The sequence below is a fragment of the Typopeltis vanoorti genome, chromosome 6, assembly GCF_054136105.1.
Source record: "Typopeltis vanoorti isolate ZY-2024b chromosome 6, IOZ_Tvanoo_1.0, whole genome shotgun sequence".
Classification (NCBI taxonomy): Eukaryota; Metazoa; Arthropoda; class Arachnida; order Uropygi; family Thelyphonidae; genus Typopeltis; species Typopeltis vanoorti.
In genome coordinates this window covers 119,416,493-119,441,817 of record NC_143554.1, presented here as the reverse complement: position 1 = coordinate 119,441,817, position 25,325 = coordinate 119,416,493, and the positions used below count along the sequence as shown (strand labels likewise).

Here is a 25,325-nt window from a genome sequence, read left to right as displayed (position 1 = left end):
TAGGCAGTCAATATTTTTAATCATTTTCAACTTGATTGCCTGCGCGTAATGATGGATGAATGCAAACTCTGAGGAGCTGCTCTTTGGATAATTTTGATCACTGCACTTATTTTTTCTTTTCTTATATAAAATTAAATATACTTTATTTATTTTTCATGATTCGATACCTACGAAAACTCCGCAAATTAATCGCGCTACATTACTGTCTATTCAAGAAACGTTAATTTTTTTTTTAATTCTGATAAAATACTAAAGACACAAAAATATGTTTTATAGTACATTAATGATATTTAAAAATTTCATTAGAATATTTTTAATTTTGAATCTTTTCTCATGCACCATTTTATTTAATATAGAACGTTGCAAGAGTCCAACATGGGTAATGGTTTTAAGGACCGTGGAAAAAAAAAAGTCCTTTTTAGGATTCCCAGGGTAACAAATGGCAATGCTGTAGCCAATGAAGTTTTAACTGAGGCTCGGCTATTGCCGTTACTTACCCAGCCATGACTAGAGCGTTAGGCTCAATAACACTTCATCCACACAGATTTTCTTCATTCAGATGACGGGATAAAGAGTCAAGGACTCAGTCCATCTCCCAGTTCTTTTAAGAAGAACTAGGATTGTTGGACAAGTACTGTACCGGAGGTAGGAGATGATCCTTGGAGGGTAATGGATGGCAATGCTGTACCAATGAAGTTTAACTGGGGTTCGGCTGTTGCTGTTACCCCCTGGGGCGCAGAGATTCGAGAGATTGAGTAGCTCTCTTAAGGTTTTTGCCTTAAGAGAGCGATTTGAGTCTCCAGGGAAAGTATTCTCTGGCACGGCCCGCTGACGGGCTTTGTCGGTGAATGCTTTTCTTCGGAATTTGAGCGGTTCTACTCGGTGGTGGTGGCGTGTGGGTGGAAGGCCATCACTGAGTGGACCAACGCTGAGATGGACGGTCTTTCGCCCACGATTGAATGGCCTAGGGATCGTTCGAATTTTTAGAGACAGTTTTACCTTTAAATATGGAGGGTAATGGATAGCAATGCTGTAGCCAATGAAGTTCTAACTAAGGCTTGGCTATTGCTGTTACCATCCTGCCATAATCAGAACTTTAATAGTTCAATAACACCTTATCCCTATACTGTCCTCTACAGATAACGGGGAAGATGAAAAGCATTTTTGCTTCGCCATTTTATGCCAGTCCTTATAAGGACTATGATTGTTGTTGATTAGAGGGTAATGGATGGCAATGCTGTAGCCAATGAAGTTCTAACTGAGGCTCGGCTATTGCTACTACCCTCTTGCCATGATCAGAGCTTTATATAGCTCAAAACACCTTATCCCTACACTGTCCTCTACAGATAACGGGGAAGATGAAAAACATTCTTGCTTCGCCCCTTTAAGCTAGTCCTTTTAAGGACTCTGATTGTTCGGGATAGGCACGGACGATATTATATATAGTACTTGGAGATGGCAGTGCTGTAGCCAATGAAGTTCTAACTGGGGCTCTGCTATTGCTGTTATCCTCCTGCCATGATCAGAACTTTATATAGCTCAATAACACCTTATCCATACACTGTCCTCTACAGATAACGGGGAATATGAAAAGCATTCTTGCTTTGTCCCTTTAAGTCAGTCTCTGATTGTTTCCGTGTTGTGGTCGGAACATGTTTCGTCAAAAAGCCGACTTCTTCAGGCGTGAGAACATTAAAAGCAAATATAAAAAACACTACAAAGAAGCATTGTACCACTACAAAACCGACTATAAACTACAGTTTAGTTTGAACAGAAGCTACACTCCGGGCTAAAGTTCTATTGTTAGGCATCTGCGAACGTGTGACTTCACGAGTGCACCAGTATCTGATAGCAGAGCTAAATGAGTCTGGTAAATTACACCTAAGGTTGCTGTTTATGTGATAAGAGTCCAGGACAATTTCTTCAGACTCAACTATGAGGCATTCTACTTCGTCGTGGCATATATGAAGGTTTGATGTGGTGATCCAGTTTATCTCATGTTGGCGGCCTTCACTTTTTGTGTTCACTGAGAACAGGACATGGCTTGAGAGGGCGCTTGCTCTGGTTGTGTTCTATGCAATGTCCCTTTGATGTTCCTCGAGACATAGGACGATGGATTTCTCAGTTTGGCTATAATATGGCTTCCCACAGTCGCATGTGATTTTATACACCCCTGGAAACTGAAGATGGTTGTGAGCCTGTTTTCGTTTGCTTACAATTGTTCTGAGTTTAGGAAGAGTGGAAAAGCACGTTTTTATATTAATTGTTTCAAAATTCTGATTAGTTTCTTCGCAAATAATGGCTACTCTTCAAAAATTATTAATAAACAACTATACCAACGTCCTCAAAACAACACACAAACACAAGACAACCCCTAAGGTTATATATATATATATATATTTTTTTTTTAATTTATTTATTTTTATTTTTTTTTTTTACGTACATCTGCATATATATATACACATGTGACTGCGGAAAATCATACTATGGCCAAACGGAGAAATCCATCCTGCTACGTCTCGAAGAACACCGAAGAGACATTGACATTGCTTACAAAAGAACCAGAGCTAGTGCCCTCTCAAGCATGTCCTGTTTTCAGTAAACACAAATAATGAAGGCCGCCAACATGAGCTAAACTGGACAACAACTTCAAACCTTCACATATGCCACGACGAGGTAGAAACCCGCATAGTCGAGTCTACAGAAATTGCCATGGACCCTCTTCATATAAACAGTAACCTCAGCTACAATTTACTGGACTCATTCAGCTCTGCTGTCAGATATTAGCGCACTCGTGAAGCCGCACAGGTGTCTAACAATAGAACTTTAACACGGACTGTAGTTCCAGTTCAAAGTTAACTGTGTTTTATAGTCGAATTTATAGTTTTATAATTTTTAGTAACATCTAACTCTTTCGTTGGATGATCACATCAGCTAGCAAAGGATCGCCCATTCTGCTATCTGTGACTTGCTGTAACATACAACTGTGTTACGTCTGAAGGTACGCGAAGCAGGACTAAAATATTATTATTTCCATTCTTTTAGAATCTATTAAATTAGGGTTAGGTTCTAGAATCTCCTTTCTTCGCTTTCTTTAGGAAAAAACTGTCATGAAAGGGTTACACGATTTTTCTTTCGTTACATTTGCAATAACTTATGTCTTCTCTCTTTCCTGACCAGTAGATGCAAAAATATCCTTGTTAGTAATTTAAATCAGTTTCTTCATTTCACTCTTCGAAAAAATAAGTATTCAATGAAGAATGTTCGATTTTCTTCGTTCACTTAAAGTGCACATCTCGGAATGAAAAAAAAAAAAATGCATGCAAATTTAAAAACTAAAAGCAAACTTCTCAAAGGATTTGACTGTGTCCGAATCAATGTTATCCCTCTTACGATTGAAACTCGGCTTAGAACTGATAAGAGTGATTCAGTATCCACTGCAAAATAGTAAAATACCGTGGGAGTTAACGCCTGTGATGTGACTGCAGTGTCCTATCATATGGACCGAGTGAAAAATCTATCGATCAAAGATCATATCGAAGACCTTTCAAGACATGCTTTTGAGCAATCCTAGTAGATGCTCATGCAGAAAGATACGTTTACTTATAGTGAAAATTAAGATTTTCACCATCTCATAAATAAAAATCATAATGTTTCGAAGTTCTCGGTGATAGATGGCAATTAGGCGGAAGATGCTTTTCAACGTCCGGTGTAAGTATTATGAATAAAGTCGAATAAAAATACATTAGCAGCATGCGTAAGAATTTGAAAGCACTTCGTAATCCGCACGCTCAAGATATTCTACTTTTTTACAAATGATAATGATGTAGACGCTATTTACTTAGCACATCCTGTAAACATTAATTTTAGAAACACAAAGGCATGCAAATATTATCCGGGGTATGTGTTCCCGGAATGCATTAACTCAAGGAGCTTTATTTTGAACTTAGTAATTAACATCTCATTCAGATGATTTAGTTTCCCGGTGTACATCAATGTAAATGAGGGTTTTTTCCATTACTTCTGGCTTTCGCTTAGATAGGCTCACACCGGACATTGAAAAGCATCTTCTGCCTAATACTCAGAAACAAACAAACATTATCACCGAGAACTTCGAAACAATATCCTGTTGGATGGAGAGCTACGACTTACGACTCCGTTAATCAAACCGGTACTTCTTGTGACTTCTCCACCAAAATTTCACTGACATTTTTAGTCTTTTGATGTAACCTTGCGATTTTGTACAAATCACGGCGTTAAGTAGCGCTCTGGCTTCACTTCCTGTAAATAAGCAATACGAGATATTAGCAAAAACATGGTTTGCCATGTTTCAGCCTATTGGATTCTTCAAGGGGAAATATCAAACAAGCGACGTGAAGAAGGAACCTAGAAATATCCCTCTTCATGAAGAGCGATGACAACTTTTGAAGAGGTGTTAACGGTGCCATCATACTCAATATATGCCATGACAGTGCCTAAAGAAACAACAATAAAGCAACTGAGCTTGCAGGCAATACAAATACGTCGTCAATGAACTGTTGTCAATGCAACACCAGTGATACAGTTTCTTGGTGTTTATTCTTTTTAAAAGAAATTTGCAATTTTTTTCTAGGCTTGACTTTTTTTTTCTAGCACTGCTGTGTACATATACATTAAATCCTTTTTTCTCCCTTTTTTTATTATATAGAAAAAAACCACACAAACTAGAATCGAAAGAATGCCTCTGTGTGTATATATTGGCTGACTTCTAAACTAAGAATAAAAATCTCCCCGTTGGACGTACATTGCTGTAGCTAGACTGGAATAAAAACAAACTCCTTGAGATTGAACAGATACCCTCGTAAAATAAAAGAATGCGGAGCATGGAAAATACCGCACGTGACAGCACTAGCAAATGAATAAAACAAACAAACAAACTACGTACTTCTAACCCCTATAGAAACTACACAAATGGTATAAAACTGTTGGATGAAGGCCAGAAAATACCATCCAATTTTATGGAAGAAAAAGAATAAATAAACATTTTTTATGGTATGTGTGTGCGCGCGCGCGCGCGCTAAGATTAACAAAATTTTAGTTTCAAGGATGAATTATGACATTATCAGGCAATTAATGTTACTGGAGTAAGCCAAACGATTAACTGCCCAATTTGCACCTCAGGACATAATTATATCGGACTTCTTTAATTAGTGGAACAACATCATTTATTATCCCTAGCGTTTAACCGTTGATTGCTGAACGTTCATTTGTCACTAGATCATTCAAAAAATAATTGCATTCAAATTCTGATAAGATTATTGAAGTGCATCAAAAATTAAGGAGAAATCTTAAAAAATACTCATTTAAAAATGCAAAACACACAAAAAATGTTGATTAAGGGAAACGATGTATGTCTCTATCGTTCCTAGAGAGAATAAATTGTTAAAATAGGTAATTAAAAATTACCTATTTTTAATTACTGGTCAGCTAGAATAGGTGGGTTCCGTGTTGCCATAATTGAACAGAGTACAAATTTATGCTTATGACAGTTCCACTCTCGCATGGCTATCCAACCGATAGCATTGATTCCATCAGTAACAATCGTGTTAGTGATTCCATCAGTAACAATCGATACTGAAATGTAAAACGTTTACCGATTACTTCAGCCCGTTAAAATTAGTAATCTCACACTAGACGATGAAATTCATAATGTACCGATAGTTAATTTTTACTTCGAGAGCGATACTTTGACTTCCTTAACAGAGATCTTACGAGTAAGTGGAAGAAATAATCCTAGCATGTGCTAAGAGTTTCTGGAATATTTACTCATCCCTGTGTCTCTTTCCGTTCGCATTTTCACATATCTGAGAGATACATTCATTACTAGTATGTGCTAAAATGCAATAAAACATAAAGAAAAAAACACTGCAAATATAGTACATGCTGGTACAAATTAAGTGAATATTAAATCCAACATTATTTCATAGGGAATATATAGAAACTACAAAAGTTTCGTGCCGAAATAGAATCTAATGTTTCGGCTGATGCAAGCATGGACAACTCGTAGTAAAGGTGGAGTATGCTCCAGATCACTTTCCTTAGTATTTTCCATAATTTAAAGCACATCTCCTAGAGGACATGTATGATAAATAAGCCTTTGATTCGCTATTTCAGGATTACATGATGATTTATTTAATTTCAGTTACAATCTAGAAATTATTAAACAAAGAATTTAAAAAATTAAATAAAAAACATACTTTACTGACATCGGAGGTCGCGGTATCTCACAGATACAATTTACTGTCGAATATCACAAACCTTTACATGTGTTAAACCAAACTGACAGCAAAAAACAGTGCGGAATATCACTCGTAACATATGAATGCACAGATACTCATGACCTCCAAGCTATACACTGAATTGTGTAAGAATATTTATAATAAACATTTTGCATGTATCTGTCAGATCACCTGCGAGCTCCGGAGGGTTAAGATGAATGCATGCAGAATGCAATTAAGAAATGACTTCTCAATAAAAAAAAAAATGCATAGAATTAAAAGATTATCCAAAAATTGCAAATCCGGTCTTCGCTTCATGTCATAATGAAGTTCATCTCCATCTTCATCTTCTAAATAATAATAATTTAAAAAAATAGGAGCTTTCTGGACACTCATCATCTGTCTCATATTTTCCAATACCGTTTAATATTCTTTTCTCCTATTTACTTTGATATCTCATAGTCTCCTCTGTTTGATCTTTTCTAACTCATATTTTTGGTTTTGGTTTTATTTGCTTCTTCCATCTCTCTAAAATCAACAAACTTCTCAAAACTCTTTACATTTGTTTATTCAACACTAGACTTTTCGCTATCAGCGTCATCCAGCAGTTAAATATTCCCCTTGGGAACATTAATGTACACATATCTAAAACGTCGAAGCATTTGCTATAAAAAAAATTTAAAAAAAAAAAAAAACATCTTTACATAAATGGTATATACTAAGTTTCTAAAATAGCATACCACTGCAAACTGGACTAGATTCAGAGTTGACTTTCAGCGAAATATTATTTTCATATTTTATCGTGTTAGTGATTATTAAATTTATATGATTGTAACTCAGTTATCATAAATCCAATGAACTTTGACTGATGCATCATTAAAGTGGTGATGGCGAAGATCAGAGACTACTACAGAAGAAGGGTTAATCTTTCCTGTCATTCATGGATTTAGTACAATTCTCTGTTGTTACGCTTTGACAATTTTATAAAATCTCTCTGAGGGTACTCTCTGTAATGCCACCAACCAGTGGCGGCTCATGGCTTGAAATCGTGGGGTGCTACTTTCGAAATATACATACACAGTGTAAGTACAATGTATACGTGTTTGGATAAAATATCAAAATTATGGTAAAAAAATTTTTTTAAAAATTATACTGGAAAAAAATTGTTTACTATCGATAAAATTATACAGTTTAGTATAATTCAAAATTACTTAAATAAAATTCATTATCATAACCCTAATAATGTTCTAAAATAAAAACATAATAAATGTTATATCTTTAATTATAATGTCCCACTATTTAAAGAGACGGAGTAAACACGATAAGCACTACGAACACTCTACTACTGGAGCAAACTGCATATAAACAACGGTGGAAATGCGTGACGGACAGTGCCGCATTACGCTAATACCTGCATCTCAATATGACACTGTGGTAAACACAGTGCTGCTAGCTTCCATCGCCCTCCTAAGTGCTATTATTATTATTTTTTTTATACAAAATAAAAGAATTGTATAGGATTGTTGATGATAAAATTAAATATTACAAGCAAATATAAATAAATTAATAAATATATTTATATATCGAGAAAAATTGGAAATGCAGCAGTTCCGCAGGGTCTATGCACCAGCTGTTCCTGCTACCAACGGTGAATCATTGATATATTGCGATTTATAAAAATGAAGTCTGCCTAAAAAAAACTGGTGTCCGTATAATTTTTGCAATATAGTCTATATTGGATTTCAGTTGGATTATTTCTTAGCTGCACAGGATCCAAGGTGGAGTTATGCGTTTCCTAAGCATATACAACTCTACCTTGGATTTTGCAGCAGTTCTGACGTCATATCATATAAATGTTCACTTTATTTTTAGATTTCAACAAATACTGCAATAGTCTTTCTTAATCCGAAATGAAAAATATATAAACCGATTGGTGGGTTGGTGGATGGGTTGGAAATAATTTACAATAACTTAGACATTTTTCCCTTGCGATCCGTAAGCTAGCAGATTTTTTTTTAATCTTTAAAATGCGAACGTCTATCGCTCTAACAGTTCAACTTCAAACATACTTAGCAAGTTTTCTTCGTTTTATTCATGCTTTCTGTCATTCCTTGGAACAAGTTCTAGTTGTACTTCCCAAAACTTACTCTCTAAAGGTATGCAAATCTAATGTCAATAATCCACTTCCTTCACGATCTACAACCCATCCACCAACCCAACAATCCTTCTGCGATTGCCGTACAAACAACTGAAAGTAATTTATTAAACTATCTATTCAAGGTGACACCTCATACATTTCCATTCATCCTGCTTGGTCGATATCGCCCATAGAGGAAGAAAAGATTATCGATTACATCCGCCAGGTTATTTAAATACGTCCTTTAAGAGCTCACACCCACTTGTTATAACTACGTTCACTTTAGTGACAGATGTTTATCAAAAGCAAAGCAATCAAATGATGATAGCATAAAAAAACGTGGACAGTTCATATGGGTGGGGCATAAATCTTCATTATTTCTAGCCATGAGTGGACTCTTAAGAATTTTTAAACAAACGTTTGGCGAATGGGCACAGTTTTACTTTTTCACAGAAACAAACTCTTTTTCTTTTATGATTTTATGATAAATCAGCAAAAAAAGAAGTATCGCAATTCTCGCAAGAAAAGCAGTTCACATTTCTCTTGTAGATGAGAAATATTTCTGTCTGTATTGGTTTCTTTGTCTCGTTATATTGATGTGTTTCTCGGCACATATTAAAGATTTCACACAAAAAAAAGAATACTTCGCATGTTTGTTCATACAGAGAGCAGGAAGAACTGTGAATATATATTTCTATTCATATTTCAAATCTTGTGTTCTTTTTTAGCATCAAATATAAAACAAGTATTTGTAGATTACGTATTCAAACTATTGCTTCTCCGCCTTGATGCACTGTTGAATAAAAAAAATTGTAAATATTTAAAGGAGAAAGAACATTCTACAAAAAGGGATTATACAACCAAAACCTATCAGTACATGAGATATTCAAACACTTGCTGGAAGAGCTATTGAAGCGTAGAATCCAAGTTAAATTGAGTTTCCAATAGCTGTTCCTCTAAATGTTTTCGATATCCAATAAGTAAATATTTTTTATCATCAAATAAAAGCATGCCATTGCTTTGATTTATAAAAAAATACGATAAGAGCTGGTTGATATGCTTTTGTATTGTAAATAACAATTGAAATCATATAAATACTCTTGCGAGTTATTTTTAATACAACAACTGTGTGCTCAATTGTCCAAGTAAAACAATATTCGATTTCGGTTGTCATGGTGACCTCGACGAAGTGCAAACCCCTTTCTGTGTTCTACTAAGTTGAAACCACTTTTTTTTTTCTCCTTGATTCCCAAACGTAGTACTGGATAACACTTTACTTTTCATCTCTTGTGCATGTTTGATGAGTTCTCTTTGATGAAGTAATCAGCCGTAAAACGCACACAAATCCTTCTTCCTTGGACTGTCCGCTGTAAAGACTAAATTAATTAACCTCGCTGCCTCAGAAATATTCTTAAAAAGGAACAGTTGCGTACATGCAGATGCACTGTGTCGACTTAATTATTGTCATCTTTTACCAGAGAGAAAATTAACAACAACAAAAAACAGTCTTTCATACAGTAAGATTATATCATTGTTGATATGTTTATACGAAAGCGCCATCTGCATTACTTTCACTTTAAGGTAGAAGCAAAAATATGTCAGCACAGTACAAACTTGACAACATTTTATTTTCTTTTAAATTGAACTTTAACGTATAATAATAATTAATAATAATAATATTGTGTAGTATAATAATTAGAGTATAGCGTAGTATATATAATTAGAGTGCAGTATGACAATTATAATATAATTACATTATTAAGCTTTGTTACTTGAATGGTCCTTTATATAAATATAAAGCATAATAGGTTTTTCTTAAATTAAAAAAAGTGTTTAAAAATCTACTTTGTATTAAGTAAAAATATTCTATTTCATACAACTGCAGTACCTAATACTATATTAATTTAATAATAGTTACAGTCTTTATAAGGACTGGCTTAAAGGGGCGAAGCAAGAATGCTTTTCATCTTCCCCGTTATCTGTAGAGGACAGTGTATGGATAAGTTGTTATTGAGCGATTAAAGCTCTGATCATGGCAGGAGGGTAACAGCAATAGCCGAGCCTCAGTTATAACTTCTTTGGCTACAGCATTGCCATCCATTACCCTCCAAGGGTATTGGATTGAATGAATCAATCACCGACTATGTAAGTAAAGGTGAAATCTCAAAAATATACGGACGATCTCTAGGCCACTCCATAGTGGGCGAAAGACCGTCCTAATCTCAGCATTGGTTCCACTCAGTGACGGGCTCCCCGACCACTGAGCAGAACCGCTCAAATTCCGAGGAAAATAATTCACCAACAAAGCCCCTCAGCGGGCCGTGCCGGAGAACACCTTCCCCGGAGACTCAAAGTGCTCCTTTAAGGCAAAAACCTTAAGAGAGCGAACTCAAAAACTCATCGCCCAAGGGAGTAAGAGCAACAGCCGAACCTCAGTTAAACTTCATTGGTTCAGCATTGCATTGTTGCCATCCGTTACCCCCAAGGGCATTAATGAACCAATCGACCGCATCTCACGGTCGACTGATCCTGTCAAGTGATAATAATAGTTACACCCATCGAGATTTAATTTTATTTTGCTTCATTTAGATTCTTAAAAGGTGTTCAGAATAAATATGTAAATATAAAATATTACTTCATCATTTAGACAAATAAATTCTTTTTTTTTTAATTATTTAACTAGATATTTACTATTTCTAAATAATAATAATAATAATAACGAAACTATTTAAAACAATCTTTCGATTCTTAGTATTGGTTTATATCACCCACAATTAAATTTGATTTGGTATGGATTATAATATTATTACAAGTATTATAATAATTATGGTTATTTCTAATTTATTATTATTATTATTATTATTATTATACACCTACCCACCCACAAACACCTACCACGAACTGTAAAATTTCCCCTGTATGCACCCTCTGTCCAAAAAGAAACCGAACTTTTCGAAAAAAAAGAAACTAGTGGTGCCACCTGTTGTATCTTTTTGTTGTCGAAAGCGGCAACCTTCATTAGTGTTGTGCCAACTGTTTATGACATCTGTTTCATTAGAAGCTGAGTTACAGTGCCAAGGGTGACAGTGTGTTTTGACGAACGGTCGGTCGTAACGATATTCATGCCGTACGTGACGAATTCTCGCTATCAATCGCTTCAAAACTTCTAGATAAAACTCACCATTGACCGTTTGGCTAGGCGGAACGATTAATGCCCTTGGAATCGTAGAAACAAATCAGCATTGTCTTTACTTTTGACTTCTCCAAGCGACTCTTTTTTTTTTTTTTTTTTTTTTTTCGGATGCCCCTCTCCTGGTGGTCTCCACTCAGCACTCTGTTTCCGGCTCATACTCAAAAGACCACGTTTCGTCACCAGTAACGACGAACTTTGAGTCCTTACGAGCGGATTTAATGAGGCCTTTGCAGTGTTCAATTCGATACATTTTTTGGTCGTCGGTCAACTTGTGGGGAACAAATCGCGAATTCAATTTACGAAGGCCCAAACTCGGTCAAAATGTTGCGCACAGTTGGTTTTGGAATCCCCAATTCATCTTCAATCAATCTCACGGACGATTTCAGGTTTTCTTTGATGCAATCACGCACTTTTTGGATGTTAACTTCGCTCAGTCCAGTTTTTGGCCGACCCTGCTTTTCGTCGTCCTCAAGCGTCTCACGACCACTTTGAAGTAATTGATGCGTTTTGGTAAAACTTTTACCAAGTTTAACACAAAAGCCAATTGCAGCTCTCTGTTTGAAACTCATTTTCCAACAACCGTTCGTCAAAACACACTGTCACTCTTGGCACTATAACTCGGCTTCTAATGAAACAAATGTAATAAACAGTTGAAAGAATACTAATGAAGGTTGCCGCTTTCGACAACAAAAAGATACAACAGGTGGCGCCACTAGTTTCTTCTATTTTCGAAAAGTTCCGTTTCTTTTTGGACAGAGGGTGTAGATACTGTATGTCTCTCTCTCTCTCTCTCTCTCTCTCTCTCTCTCTCTCTCTCTCTCTCTCTCTCTCATTCAGAATCATGTGACGTATTTTGCATATAAAGGCGATTTTTTTTTATATTTTTCTAAAATATTATTAAAAAAAATTGTTTTTACAATTTTTTTACAATTTTTTTTATAATTTTCTCGTCTCACAATTCGTTGCACTCTCATGATCTGTAGAAAAATAATATTAATATGTGCCAAAAAAACTGGATTCTATTTTCGCTTGACTTCATTATGAATTAACAAAATGTATTCAAGATTTAAATATCCAAAGAAAGAATTCGTAGTAGACAGCGCCATCTAGGAAAATATAAAATCAATTTTAAAAGTCAATTTTTTTTACTGTCTTATTTTTCGATTTCAGTTCTGAATACAATTGCAACGTCAATCGTTTTATTTTACGCGTTTTTTTTAACACAAAAAACCGTTTCATTCATATTTTAAACATACGAAGACAGAATGATTAATACCCTTTTTTAATGGCAGATTAAAGATGTCTTTGCTCCGAACTCACTACAAAGAATGGTTATAGTTCTATCGGATCAGCGAAATAAAAGTCTCGATTAAAACATTTAATGGGCGTAACAGTTCCGAACGTATAAAAGAGAAGGCGGGAGAAAGATGCTCCTATAGACGGGGATAATAGTTAATCGATATCTGTTAAAAGAAGAAAAAAAAAAAGAAAGATGACAGTACATTTTAATTTCGATCCTGATAACGATGATTTATGTGAAATCATCAGAAACAGAAGTCAGGACTCATAATAACTGGCTTAGCAAGCAGTTTTTATCTTTGTAATAAAAATACTTGGCCAAAGAATGCAATTGTTTCAGTTGTACGCGGTGTTCTTAACATATTCCACTAGATGGCGCTGTCTGTCACTGACTAAGGAAAGAAGTTGGTCAAGTATAACAAAGTTAGAAACGGAAACAATTATCACTGTTGTGGATGAATTGGATTAATGGTGTCCGGAAAAGAGTTGTCAAGCAAGCGAAAATTGGTAAATACACAAGGGAATTAACTCGATTGATGAGACAAAGCAAACAAACCGAAAAGATGTTATCAATTGGACTGTGGGTAGATGCCTCTACAGAAGATTTCTTTTTGTTTAAGACGTTATTAATTTTTTTTTCTTTTCATTATAGGTGTTTGGCGGGTGGGTGTTAGGAGAGGCAGCATGCAAGGCTATCGTCTATGCGCAAATAGTAACACTTGCCAGTACTACCTTCATTTTGACCACTATGAGTTACGATCGCTATCAAGCTATCTGCAGTCCATTACGTTCAACAGGAGGTGTGGCACAAGCTAAAAAGATGATTGCTGCCTCCTGGATTTTAGCTTTCATTTTGGCCATTCCACAAATATTTGTGTTTCTACAGGTGAGTGTGATCACTGTGCATGCGTTTGTGAAACTTTCAAAGCATTTCCGAATATGTATCAATGAATATGTTAAATAAAAATATTAACTATTTAATTCTAAATTATTGAAGCTGCTGTATAATGCTAAAATATGAAATGTGAATATTAAACTTATAATCACTCAAATGAAAAATACTTATTAGTTGAAAAAAATCTCGGTTCTAGTCGCGATTTTGCTGCTGCTATTATTATTATTATTGTTGTTGTTTTTTATTATTACGTCACAGTACGTAGCACTGCACTACTAGCAATCCACACAGACATCAACACGGCTCTCTGCAAAGCACAACAAGACCTAAATGAAATCACAACATACCTCCGCCAAAACGCAATTCTAATCAACGGCACCAAAACGCAGCTGTTGATAATACACAACCCAAGAATCATACGCCCCGCATCACTATCGATACGCTGTCACACACACCGCTGTATTAACAACAAAAATACTTGCCAATGGCCCGACATCAAACCTGTAACACATGCAAAATGCCTCGGTCTCTATATAGATTCCCACCTTAAATGGACAAAACTTATAGAATACCTACACACCAAACTCATCGCAGCAAAACTCTTCCAAGTTAAAGACATTATTCCATCCAACATAAAAAAAAACTGCTATATCACCGTATCTGCGAATCCCTACTCAGATACGATATAACAGTCTATGTAAACACATCAAACAGCCATCTAACAAAATTAGAAACATTACACAGGAAAATCGTGTCAACAGTGATCTGGACACCTTACACGCAACAACCAATATCCGACAAGCACATGGCGATACACAGAATTCTGGGCATTAAAATTGAAACAATAGAGACACATATCGTATAACATGACCTACAACAACCCTCTACATCCCTATGCCCTTCAACAATTCATACGGTTCTTTTGTAAGATCACATCAGGTATCCATGCAACTCAATAACCTACTAAGAAATTTAAAACACATAGATAACTACAGAACATTAAAACACGAACTCTGGAAAATATACCAGTAAAGTTAATACTCTCATGTAACATGAAAAAATAATGTAATAAATTATTCTTATAATTAAAAAATTATATAAACAAAAAAAAATTATTATACAAAACATTCTGAATAATCTTCATTGTTAACATAGAAGAACATGGGTTGCAAATACATAATATAGAGGCAAATAAATATTATTAAAAATTTATTTGAAATCAATGTAGAAAATGCAGCACTTAGAGCTGAATTCTGTAAAATTATGTTGCAATGTCACTCAAGATGTTTATTATATGTGTAAATATTTTAGCAATCAAAAAATTACTATTATCTATTAAAACAAAAATATTAAGTGCGATATTACCAACTTTGCCTAAAAATCTCTCAACTAGAGTATGGATTCTGTCACACACATACTCTCAGGATCTGCAAAATTTGTTAAAATGAAATAAATAAATAAAAAAGATGAAATAAATTTTTATAGCCCTGAGACGTTTTCTCCAATGAATGACTGTAAAAGTACAAGCCCAAGTTTTGCAAGTTTGATCATAACAGCTATAGCCTGTGAAAACTTTCACGGTGTACATTCGTTATTGACATGCTATTAAACTTACTAAATATAGTATGTTAAATCCACCTTCTTCAGCTTATTTCATGAGATACACGTTCGAAACTACCTTTCCATGTGTAGGAGAACATCTGTGCTTTCGGTTACATTAACAACTTCTTATCTAAGAGAAAGAGAAGAATCCGTATGGTACTGTGCAAATCATAACTTGTTTCATTTACTTGTATCTAACCTTTAAAATTGGGTTTTCGATTTTAAATTCTTCCAGCGTACAGTTAACATCTCCAACTAGAGACGAAATAGAAATTATTTTAATTAATAAAGCTCTGATCATGGCAGGAGAGTAACAGCAATAGCCGAGCCTCAGTTAGAACTTCATTAGCTACAGCATTGCCATCCATTACCCTCCGAAATAGAAATAAATATCTTGGAAATTTATTGAATTTAAGAAATATATAATAATTTATGGTGTAAGAAAATTGTTACTATTATTATTTAATTTATTTAAAAAATAAATAATATTTTACTGACTTTATATACATATGAAAGTTTACAAAATATTTATAAATATTATTGCTTATTGTAAAATAAAATAAAGATATACTTGTTCAAAAATATATTTAAACATTATTCCCATATCTTATATAACAATACAATAGAAATACATATACATATAACAATAGAGTATTTTGTCAAAGACTTGTGAATTTATAATATATTTCATTTATGTAAGTAAGGTATATCAATTGTATTTTCATACACATTGATTTTATTTAAAAATTAAAAATTCATTTTCGAAAATGAATGGAGACATGCATGAACATGTTTGTACACGTCTGAACCTGTCTTTCGTAAAGAAATTAATTTTGTAGCCCAAACTCATTCTGTTAAGAATCCTTACTTATGGTTGACATCTTTAAATCCATAGTTTCGTCATAATTATACCACATTTAAAGAAGAGAAGCGCGGAGTGCTTTCGTTGTATGTTTGTTTCGGACAGAAAAGTGTCCAGCCGTGATACTGTATCTCTCGCGGGTAAGGTCTGTATAATTTCATTATTTTTGGAATGAAATAGGGATTGAGATAAAAATTGACCGCTTCATCATTAGTGCGTTTATGTTAAAGTAATTTAGCGATGAGGAATCAGAAATCACGCACTGATTGGTAAGTTATTATCTATGAAAACGGAATTAGCTTTGAAAAACAAATTTATCAAATATATTTACCACCCCTTCATGATGTTACAATACTATCAGATGAAGAACCTGCTTCTTTGAACAAAAACTTACATTAATTCCAAGAATGAAATTTTATTTTATTTTATTGGACTATTTTTAAATGCAATCAAAGTTTTATATTTCGAAACAAAAGAAGGAAATTTTTGATAGAGAAACAAATAAAATTTATGAAACGCAAAGATTAGTTTGTCAACTTTTCCACAACAAATTTAAAAGTAATTTCGTTGTAAAAGTAATTAAGTGTGAAGAAGGCTAAAAAGATGTGTCCAGGTCGATGGATGTAATAAGGTACAAGAACTGCCACTGAAATACTTGTAGAGGTTTAAAATTTCAAAATTAAATCGGACAGAAAGGACGGAAAATTATAAAATCAAAGGAGTTTTGAATTCCGTGATAAATGATGCCAAGGTGTCCAACAAACGGGACTTTGTGTGTGTGTGTGTGTGGGTGTGTGGGTGTGTGTGTGTGTGTAAATATCAGAATAAATGTTATTGCAAACGGAAACAAACCTTATACCAAAAGAATAATACACTTCAATTAAATAATCAAGATGGTAAATTATATTGTTGCAGAAAAATTGCGATCTGGTCAATAATCATCAATAGTTTGACCACAATGGGAAAAAAATAAAGGATCTTTCGGAGTTCGATAAAGGGCTTATTGTCGGTGTCCGTCTAGCCGGAGCCACCATGTTGATAACAGCGGAGCTGACTGGTTTCTCAAAGGTCAGATATCCCGGGTGTTTAATCAGTGGAAAAATAACACACTTTGGGTCTAAGAGGCGTAACTGTGGTACTAAGATAGTCTCTCAGGAATGAGATGTACGACCAAACAGAACTTCCTGTTTGTAGCAATTGACCGAAGAATTTAACGAAAGCCGTTCGTGACTCATATCTCTTCGAACCATACTCAGGGAACTGAAGAGGATCGGTATAGCCACTCACATTTCTATACGGAAACAACCACTGATATCTATGAAGAACGAACCGGAAAGTTCGTCTACAGTAGTGTCAGGAAAGGCATATGGTCCGACGAGGCGCGGTACACCTTTTGTACCGACGGTAGACAGAGTGTTTAGTAGGAACCCCATCAACAACGAATCCAGCTTGCCTTGTAAACACAACTCGAGGTTCTGGAGGTGGTGTCATGGTTTGGGCAGTACATCTGTTGGTACGCAGCTGGTCCCTTGATATTGCTGAAAAGTTGGATGTCCTTCAAAGAATATATGAACTTTGTTTCCGATCAGGTGCATTCCGCAATGTTATCCAGCAAGTGACTGTTGTTTCATTGAAGACAATGCTACTCTCCATCGTGCAAGAACTGTTTAGTTTAGCGAGCATGACAGCGACTTCGATTATCTTCCCTGGCCACTACAAAAGCCCGCATCTGAACCCCATTGAGAATGTGTAGGACATGAATGAATAACAGATTCCAAAGCAAAGTCTACTTCCGTCAAATGTGAGCCAGTTAAACGACTGTCTGGTGAACGCGGGGTATGTTGTAGATGCAATCAGACCTCTTGTGGGATGTATACCAAATCGTATCTACTGTAATTCGAGTTAAAGGAGGTCCAACACGATATTAAATAAAAGTTTCTAATTCAGTGGCCGGTATGTGCATATAGAGTCCAGGGGAGAATGCTGGTCTTGAAATTCACGCTTGCTCTTGTTATCATTCAGGGAATGAGAGGTGTGAGTGAAGTCTGATTAGCGGAATAATGAATTACTGACCATTTAAAACTACGTACTGTATTTAGAAATTTATGTACATTTAATCATACAAATAAACATTTTTTTTTTTTACAAATGATATTCTATCTTTTCAATTTAGCTACTTGAATACAAATTCTACCCTACAGTTCTTCTTTATGAACTGGTCAATAACATCGTCATAAAAAGTTGGTTGTAACTTAATTTTCCCAAGCAACATGGGCTGGCTGAAGCTCACTGGCTAGAGCTACTTTGACTGCGTATGGCTCGTGTTTAAGCAACAGGGTGAGATGACGTGCAGGGAGAGGAAATGGCTATGCGTGCGCATGAAATTAAAGTGCTGAAGCGAGGACCTGTGGATGCTCCCACAACCGAACAAGCCAAGGTAGCTTGACTAGCGTCGGCTTTCGATACACAACGCAAAGCTCAATTATTGCCGCGCAAGCTTAAAACGTCTTCTGTCTACAAAAATAAAAACCTAAATGGAATGCTTATAAATGCATGCATTTATTAACAAATAAATATTACTTCTTTCTCAATTAATGAGCTTGCGCAGAAAGCATGGAGAATTCGCCACTGATAGAGTCGCACTTATCAAAAAAGAAAAAAAAAATGGTAGCAGTAAACCCCAAAAGTGCGGTCTTACTTTCTATAACCAATAAAACGTCGGTACCTTCAAAACCTTAGAAAGTGGGAAGTGTTCAATCAATCCATCTAATGATAGATTTTTTTAAATAAATTTAATTTAATTAAAAAATTATTATTTGCCCTCCTGAATGTATTGAGCATCTTTAGGCGTTGCGAAAATTCTTTTGCACTTAGCAAATGATAATTATTCTCTCTTAATCCGACGTAAGTTAAATACCTTCCTACGTCTCCCTACTACCTACGCAATGTGTTCATTTAATATAAATGCCTTTCATAATCACTTAACACCTCTGTTCAAGTGACAACCGAGACTTTACATCACAAAGCATGCAGCTTATATCCTCGATGTATCACTTTGCATGACATCGAGAGTTCCCACGTCACATTATCCAATATTCAAATAAATGGGATACTGAAGAGAATGGAAACATTAATCCCATAGTTTGTAAATGGCCATAATGACTAAGCTCCGAAAATGACATTCAAATATAATTTGATATTTCACTGTTGACATCAAAACATTGTTGAAATGGTCAACAATGCGTCGATGTCATTCACGTTTATGAATAAAGTTGAAATAGTCAATTGTCACGTGTACAAATGGGCGTTTAATCCCATTGTTGAAAGTGTAATTTTTATTGTTTTTCTCTTCAATAAATAAACATGTTTGTAGCATCGTTACGAAGTAAGAAATTGCATTACAAGAAAAAGAGTTAATGGCTACGATGGCAGCGTAAAATAAGTCAGAAAAATTTGTTGCTCTTTCTGCATCACATTCTCGTGCGCATGCATACTTGGTATGTGAGAATAGCCCATTATTTACATAGGGAATGTTACCTAGCTCGTGACAGGCTAGCTTAAACGGGCCATTTAGCTTCTGGAAGAAGAGATATTTTTCAACTAGAGTGATATTTACTATCGTTAGACGAACTCGTGAATCAGGATTCCTTTTCCATTATGTAAAATTCTAGTTCTCCTCTAATTTATTAATTTTCCTCGTTACATTGCTGTCTTTATTTAAAGATCTTTAACTCAAGATCGTTAAATTAGATACAGTTCTTTGTGTTACACGAGCATATATACGTGGTATTAATAAGAACTGTTGACAGATCGAATTCGGATAGTCGATCTTCGGAAAAACGAAAATTATCAATACGACCTTTAAATGAGACAAATACGAAGGGTGGATGCAATTAAATATTCCAATTGAAGCGCGTGTCTTTCGAAGAATATTTTTATCGATTTTTCTTTCCATGCTGGATAATGAAAAGGGTCTTTTACCTCTTTCTTCCTTCATGAGAGTATTTTTGCTTTTGAACGAACATTCCCGCTTTTAATTCCATTTTAAGAAATCAAATTGCCTACAGATATTGGCGGATGTTTGAAATATGTTCTGATTAAGTTTTAGAAAGGATTTTATCACATTCGTTGGCTTAGTATTATGAGAAAATTAATAACAAGACAGGTTATTAATTTTACACATATCTGACGTTTTTTAATAATTCTTGAAGTTCCTATTTTTTTCTTTTCTTTTATATATAATTCCTTCTCTTTTGAAGAATTTGATCTTAAGAGAGAGAGAGATTCGTTGGAATGTTAATACTACATAAAAAGGGGGGGGGGGGAAAGCACAATGCGAAAAATGCAGTAAAAACGTTTAAGAAATTTAACTTAACTTGGCTCGAAGTTAACTATTTCTTATTGATCTGATATTATTTATCATTTATTTATTTATTATTATTATTATTATTATTATTATTATTTATTTACTATTTATTATTTACCTGATATCTGATATTATTTATGATTTTTATATAATGAACATAATAAAATAAAATATAATTAATTAAAATATATTGGATAAATTAATTACTTCTCACTGCAAAGCGTGGACCAACCCAGCAGCCATGTACACAATCACCGCTGTGAAAATACACGTTAACGGCCGAAGTAATGATGCATGTAGAACTTTAAATATATATATATATATATATATATATATATATATATATATATATATGTGTGTGTGTGTGTATAGGTACGTAGTCCTCAACTTACGACAAGGTTATTACGTTCCAAAGTCTCCGTCGTAAGTCGATTCTGACGTAAGTCGAGGACTTCTGTTAATTCTTAATTCTGCTATAATATTTTTTAATAAATTAAGTTTCTATCTAACTTCAACCAGTTAAAAATGTATACACTTACATAAACATTTATAAATTATTTATTAGCACATATACATATAAATACATAAGTACAAAATTAAGAAAAATTTAAGAAAAAAGTACATAAACACATATCAAAAATCACCATTTTTGATATGTGTTTATTTCAGATTTTTCTTGAAAATTTCGGCAGTTTCAAAATCGGAACTAGCAGCTTCTCTCGTTATTCGTATGTTATGTAAGTTAAAAGGGGCTTTTGAATCGATAAAACCCACGTTTACTGGCGTTAAATGTACGCTCGCCGTATTTATCTTGTTGTTTCCTTAAATAATCAAATAGGCTGCGTGCTTTTGTTTGAATCGTAAACAAACTGAGAGGAATATTCTTGTTGATTTGATCATCTATCCATATCATTAAAAGCTTCTCCATTTCATAAATTTATCCATCTATTTTTTTTTTTTTTTAGTTAAAATTGTACATTTCACATTGGTTGCCTCCATTATTCTTGATTTATCTTTTAGAATTGTTGAAACAGTTGAATGCGATAGTTTTTCATCTTGTGCTATTTCACTGACTTTCTTTCCTTGGTCATATGCTTAATCAGCTTCATTTTAATATCTAAACTTAAAGCTTTCCTCGCCTATTTTTTTTTTTTTTATGTTGGAATTTTCATCAGTAGTATTATTTCTATTACTGGACATGATAGAGTCACGACAAGATACAAAAATTGCAACGAGAGAAACGAACACTTCGACTGCTGATTAGCAACTATCCTGCCAAAGGCTGTGATAAGTTAGAAGTGGATGAATCATTGCAGCTGCTATTGCTTATTGGTGATAGACTTTGCTTGTCGACTAATGGCGACGCTGCAATATATATATATATATATAGTAAAAAAAAAAATTATTAAAATGGGTAAATTATTTCAAAAATCATCTTCAACTGCCGTTTACATATATTCAAGCATAGTGGCTTATTTCTATTAACAAATCCATAGTAACTGTCGTGTGATAGTGCGAAAGTTAAATACTATATTTTTCTTAATTAAAGCATTATATAATTATTTAAAACAATAACAGTAGTAAAATTTCAATTGTAATTTTTAAAATAAAATATAGAAATTTCATTTATTAAATAAAATAAATAGAAATTTATAATACACCTATTAATTTTTATCAAAAGAGAAATTGATTTTGCACACTAATGATTTGTATTTAAATTTAAAAATCTCTATTAATCTATTAATAGAGACGTTAGGAGTTAGAATAGTCATATCGGTTTTATTATAGCTTTAAAATTTTAAATAAGCACAATTAAATAAATATAAATAAATAAATATTATAAACACAATAAATAAATATTATTTTTTTAGATATGTTCTGTAATGTAATTTATATAAATAAATATTATAAACGCAATAAATAAATATTATTTTTCTGCAGATATGTTCTGTAATGTAATTTATAATAAATGAAATAAAAGTACATATTTAATGTTAATTCATTTCTACTACGGTTTCGTGTTTAGATGGAAAACAAAAATATTCTCATCTAAACACAAGCGTAGTAGAAATGAATTAGCATTAAATATTTATTAATGTTTTAATAAACAAAATAGGAATATTTCATTCGCCTTGAACTTATGTCCTTTAAAACAAAATTTGGCAAAGAGTTGGTTGGAAGTAGTATTTCTGAAACTTTGAACTGTTATTTAAAATAATAACAACAACAATAATATATATTTAAAATTCATTTTTAAATGCATTGCGCTTAATTTAGTTATAATGACTTGACTTGCGTGGCACACTGAAATGTTGAAAAGTATTGAAACTTTGGCCAAGAACTTTGAGAAGGTAATCAACTAGACGTACATGTTGTGCCCCCTGTCACATCCATTTACGGCTTAGCATATGGTACGTATTTAATTACCTCTCTAATTACTCAGCTGACTGCAGTTTACAAGGAAGGAGGAAGGAAATAGCATAATAACATGTCCTAAATTCACATGAAACAGAAATGTTCATTTAAATATTATAAAGGACATCTGAATATTTCTAATTACGATTTAATTGTTAAATATGTATTATTATTTTGGTAATTAGTTACATTAAACAGATTTGTCATTTTTAACAAACAGATCTGTAGATTATTTAACTGATATCTGATGTTAGCAGTGGAATATTTTGATAAAAATCCCGGTAATGATATCAATGAAACCAACAAGTAATTTCTCCACCAGAATATTAATTAGAAAATAGAAAATAAAAAAAAAATCATAATTACCGAGTAATTCATAACAGTTGCTGGTAGATGGCGTTGTTTGTTGTTATAGTTGGAGGATTATGTATAGTAGATGATAGGTTCTACGGAGTGAAGTACCCTCTCGTGATGAGTCGGATTTCTTGATTGCACGTAATTTCTTGCACGTAATAATAATAATAATAATGGAAATCATCAACAATTAAAAAAAGTTTTTCGTTTATTTCAGGTCGGAACTGGTGTTACGGAATCGGGTCGAATTCACTACGAATGCGCCAGCAAAGGTTATTCGGCAATGTGGCAAAGAAAATTGTACTTCAGCTGGTTAACGATCTACATTCTCATCATTCCCGCGGGGTGTATCACCTACTGCTACGTCAACGTTCTTCGCGCCGTATGGGCAGCAGGTAAGGAATGTTCCAACAAAACGAATGCCGTTCGCTTACGACGCTCCATAAACGCTGCCTCTAACATCCCGCGGGCAAAGATAAAAACCCTGAAACTCACCGTATGCATCATCGCCAGCTTCATTGTGTGTTGGACGCCGTATTTCATGGTTCACAACATCCGCATCTATAGTAACTACACCATTCAAGTCCCAGAAAGCATCGTTGTGGGAGCGGAAACTCTGGCCCTTCTTAACAGCGCACTGAACCCCATCTTCTACGGCTACTTTAACGTCCGAGTGAGAAAGGGGTTCATAGAGATCGTGTACAAAAAGAAAGACCTTGGCAGCTGTGTGGGGACCGAATCCTGTAACGGTAGATTAGAATCAGGTGATACATATTATAGTTGCACCATCAGTCAACACACTGTGGATAGGACGGACATAGAGATGGAATCTCCTCAACTGAGGAAAAGTCCCCGATTCCGACACCGCTATCATTATCAGACTGCTCAAGTGTAGTTGGATCATTTGTCATTGACATCTGATACGTGTAATTAAAGTATTTGACCTTCTGTTGACTTTCATTATATGCAACTTCAACAGTCGTAACAATAAAGGTTTTTAAACAATGTTAGATGCGTAACAATTTAGTTCATTGTATACACAGTAAAAATTATCAAATAATAAAAAATGTCAATTAAATTAATAGTAAGGTCATTTAGGGGGAAAAAATTTAATTGAGAAATCTGATCATGTAAAGGATTATTGTGCTAGAGTGTTTACCATCATTCATCGGCGGGATTATTATAAAAAAAATACGGCTCATGTCAGAAAAATTATTGCTGCATATAATCCTTTAAATAGAATGGAAATATATCTGAATCATAAAAAGGCTTTATTTGGATATATGAGAAACACTGACCATCTTTCATATAGATATAATTATTATTAAATCTATTTTTTTAAATCGATATATTTGTCACTTCAATTAGCAATCAATGCAATAGCCAGTTTCTATTTTGACACAAGGATGTGCTTTATTACTACAGCAAGAATTAAATCTAAATTTGTTGATATGTGAATTGCAAACAATCAGTAACCATCTATTTGTTGCATGTCTATTACGTTTATATGCATGAAACATCCTTTTATGTAATACTATCATGTGCATATAATACGTTCTGAACTAGACACATTTTTATGAAATTTGGTAACTGAGCTAGCTTTCTACCCTGTTGCAATCCCTAATGGCAGGATTTTATGTCTAGATATGTATATTCATAGGCCTGATGGCCTGATTTGAGAGATTTTTCGGAGAAAACCCTTCCCCTACAATATAAGACCGGCTAACTCACCTTTAACTAAAAAAAGCCCTAATAAAGGTTGTTCACATCGTAGATGGGAATCGAACCCAGGTCATGGTCCAAGCCAATGAGATATGCAGACGTCACAATCATATCATGTCCAAAATAAGGCTGGTAATAATGATGATGATACAATAAATTACAAGGTTGAGATGGTTTGGTCATGTGATGAGGAGGGAGGACGAATATGTGGGAAGAAGGGTCA

The 25,325-nt window shown here is 34.2% G+C and overlaps 1 protein-coding gene across 1 annotated transcript in view; it reads left to right on the top strand.

Moving 5' to 3' along the window:
* Nucleotides 1-24,309, top strand: part of LOC150105873 (neuropeptide S receptor-like) — an 81,689-nt gene extending 57,380 nt beyond the window's left edge. Inside the window, exons 3-4 of the mRNA XM_090393639.1 lie at nt 13,539-13,772; nt 23,598-24,309. Coding sequence (XP_090249765.1) covers nt 13,539-13,772; nt 23,598-24,275 — 912 coding nt within the window. The 3' untranslated portion in view covers nt 24,276-24,309. The remainder of the gene's footprint in view (nt 1-13,538; nt 13,773-23,597) is intronic.
* Nucleotides 24,310-25,325: the final 1,016 nt, after the last annotated feature.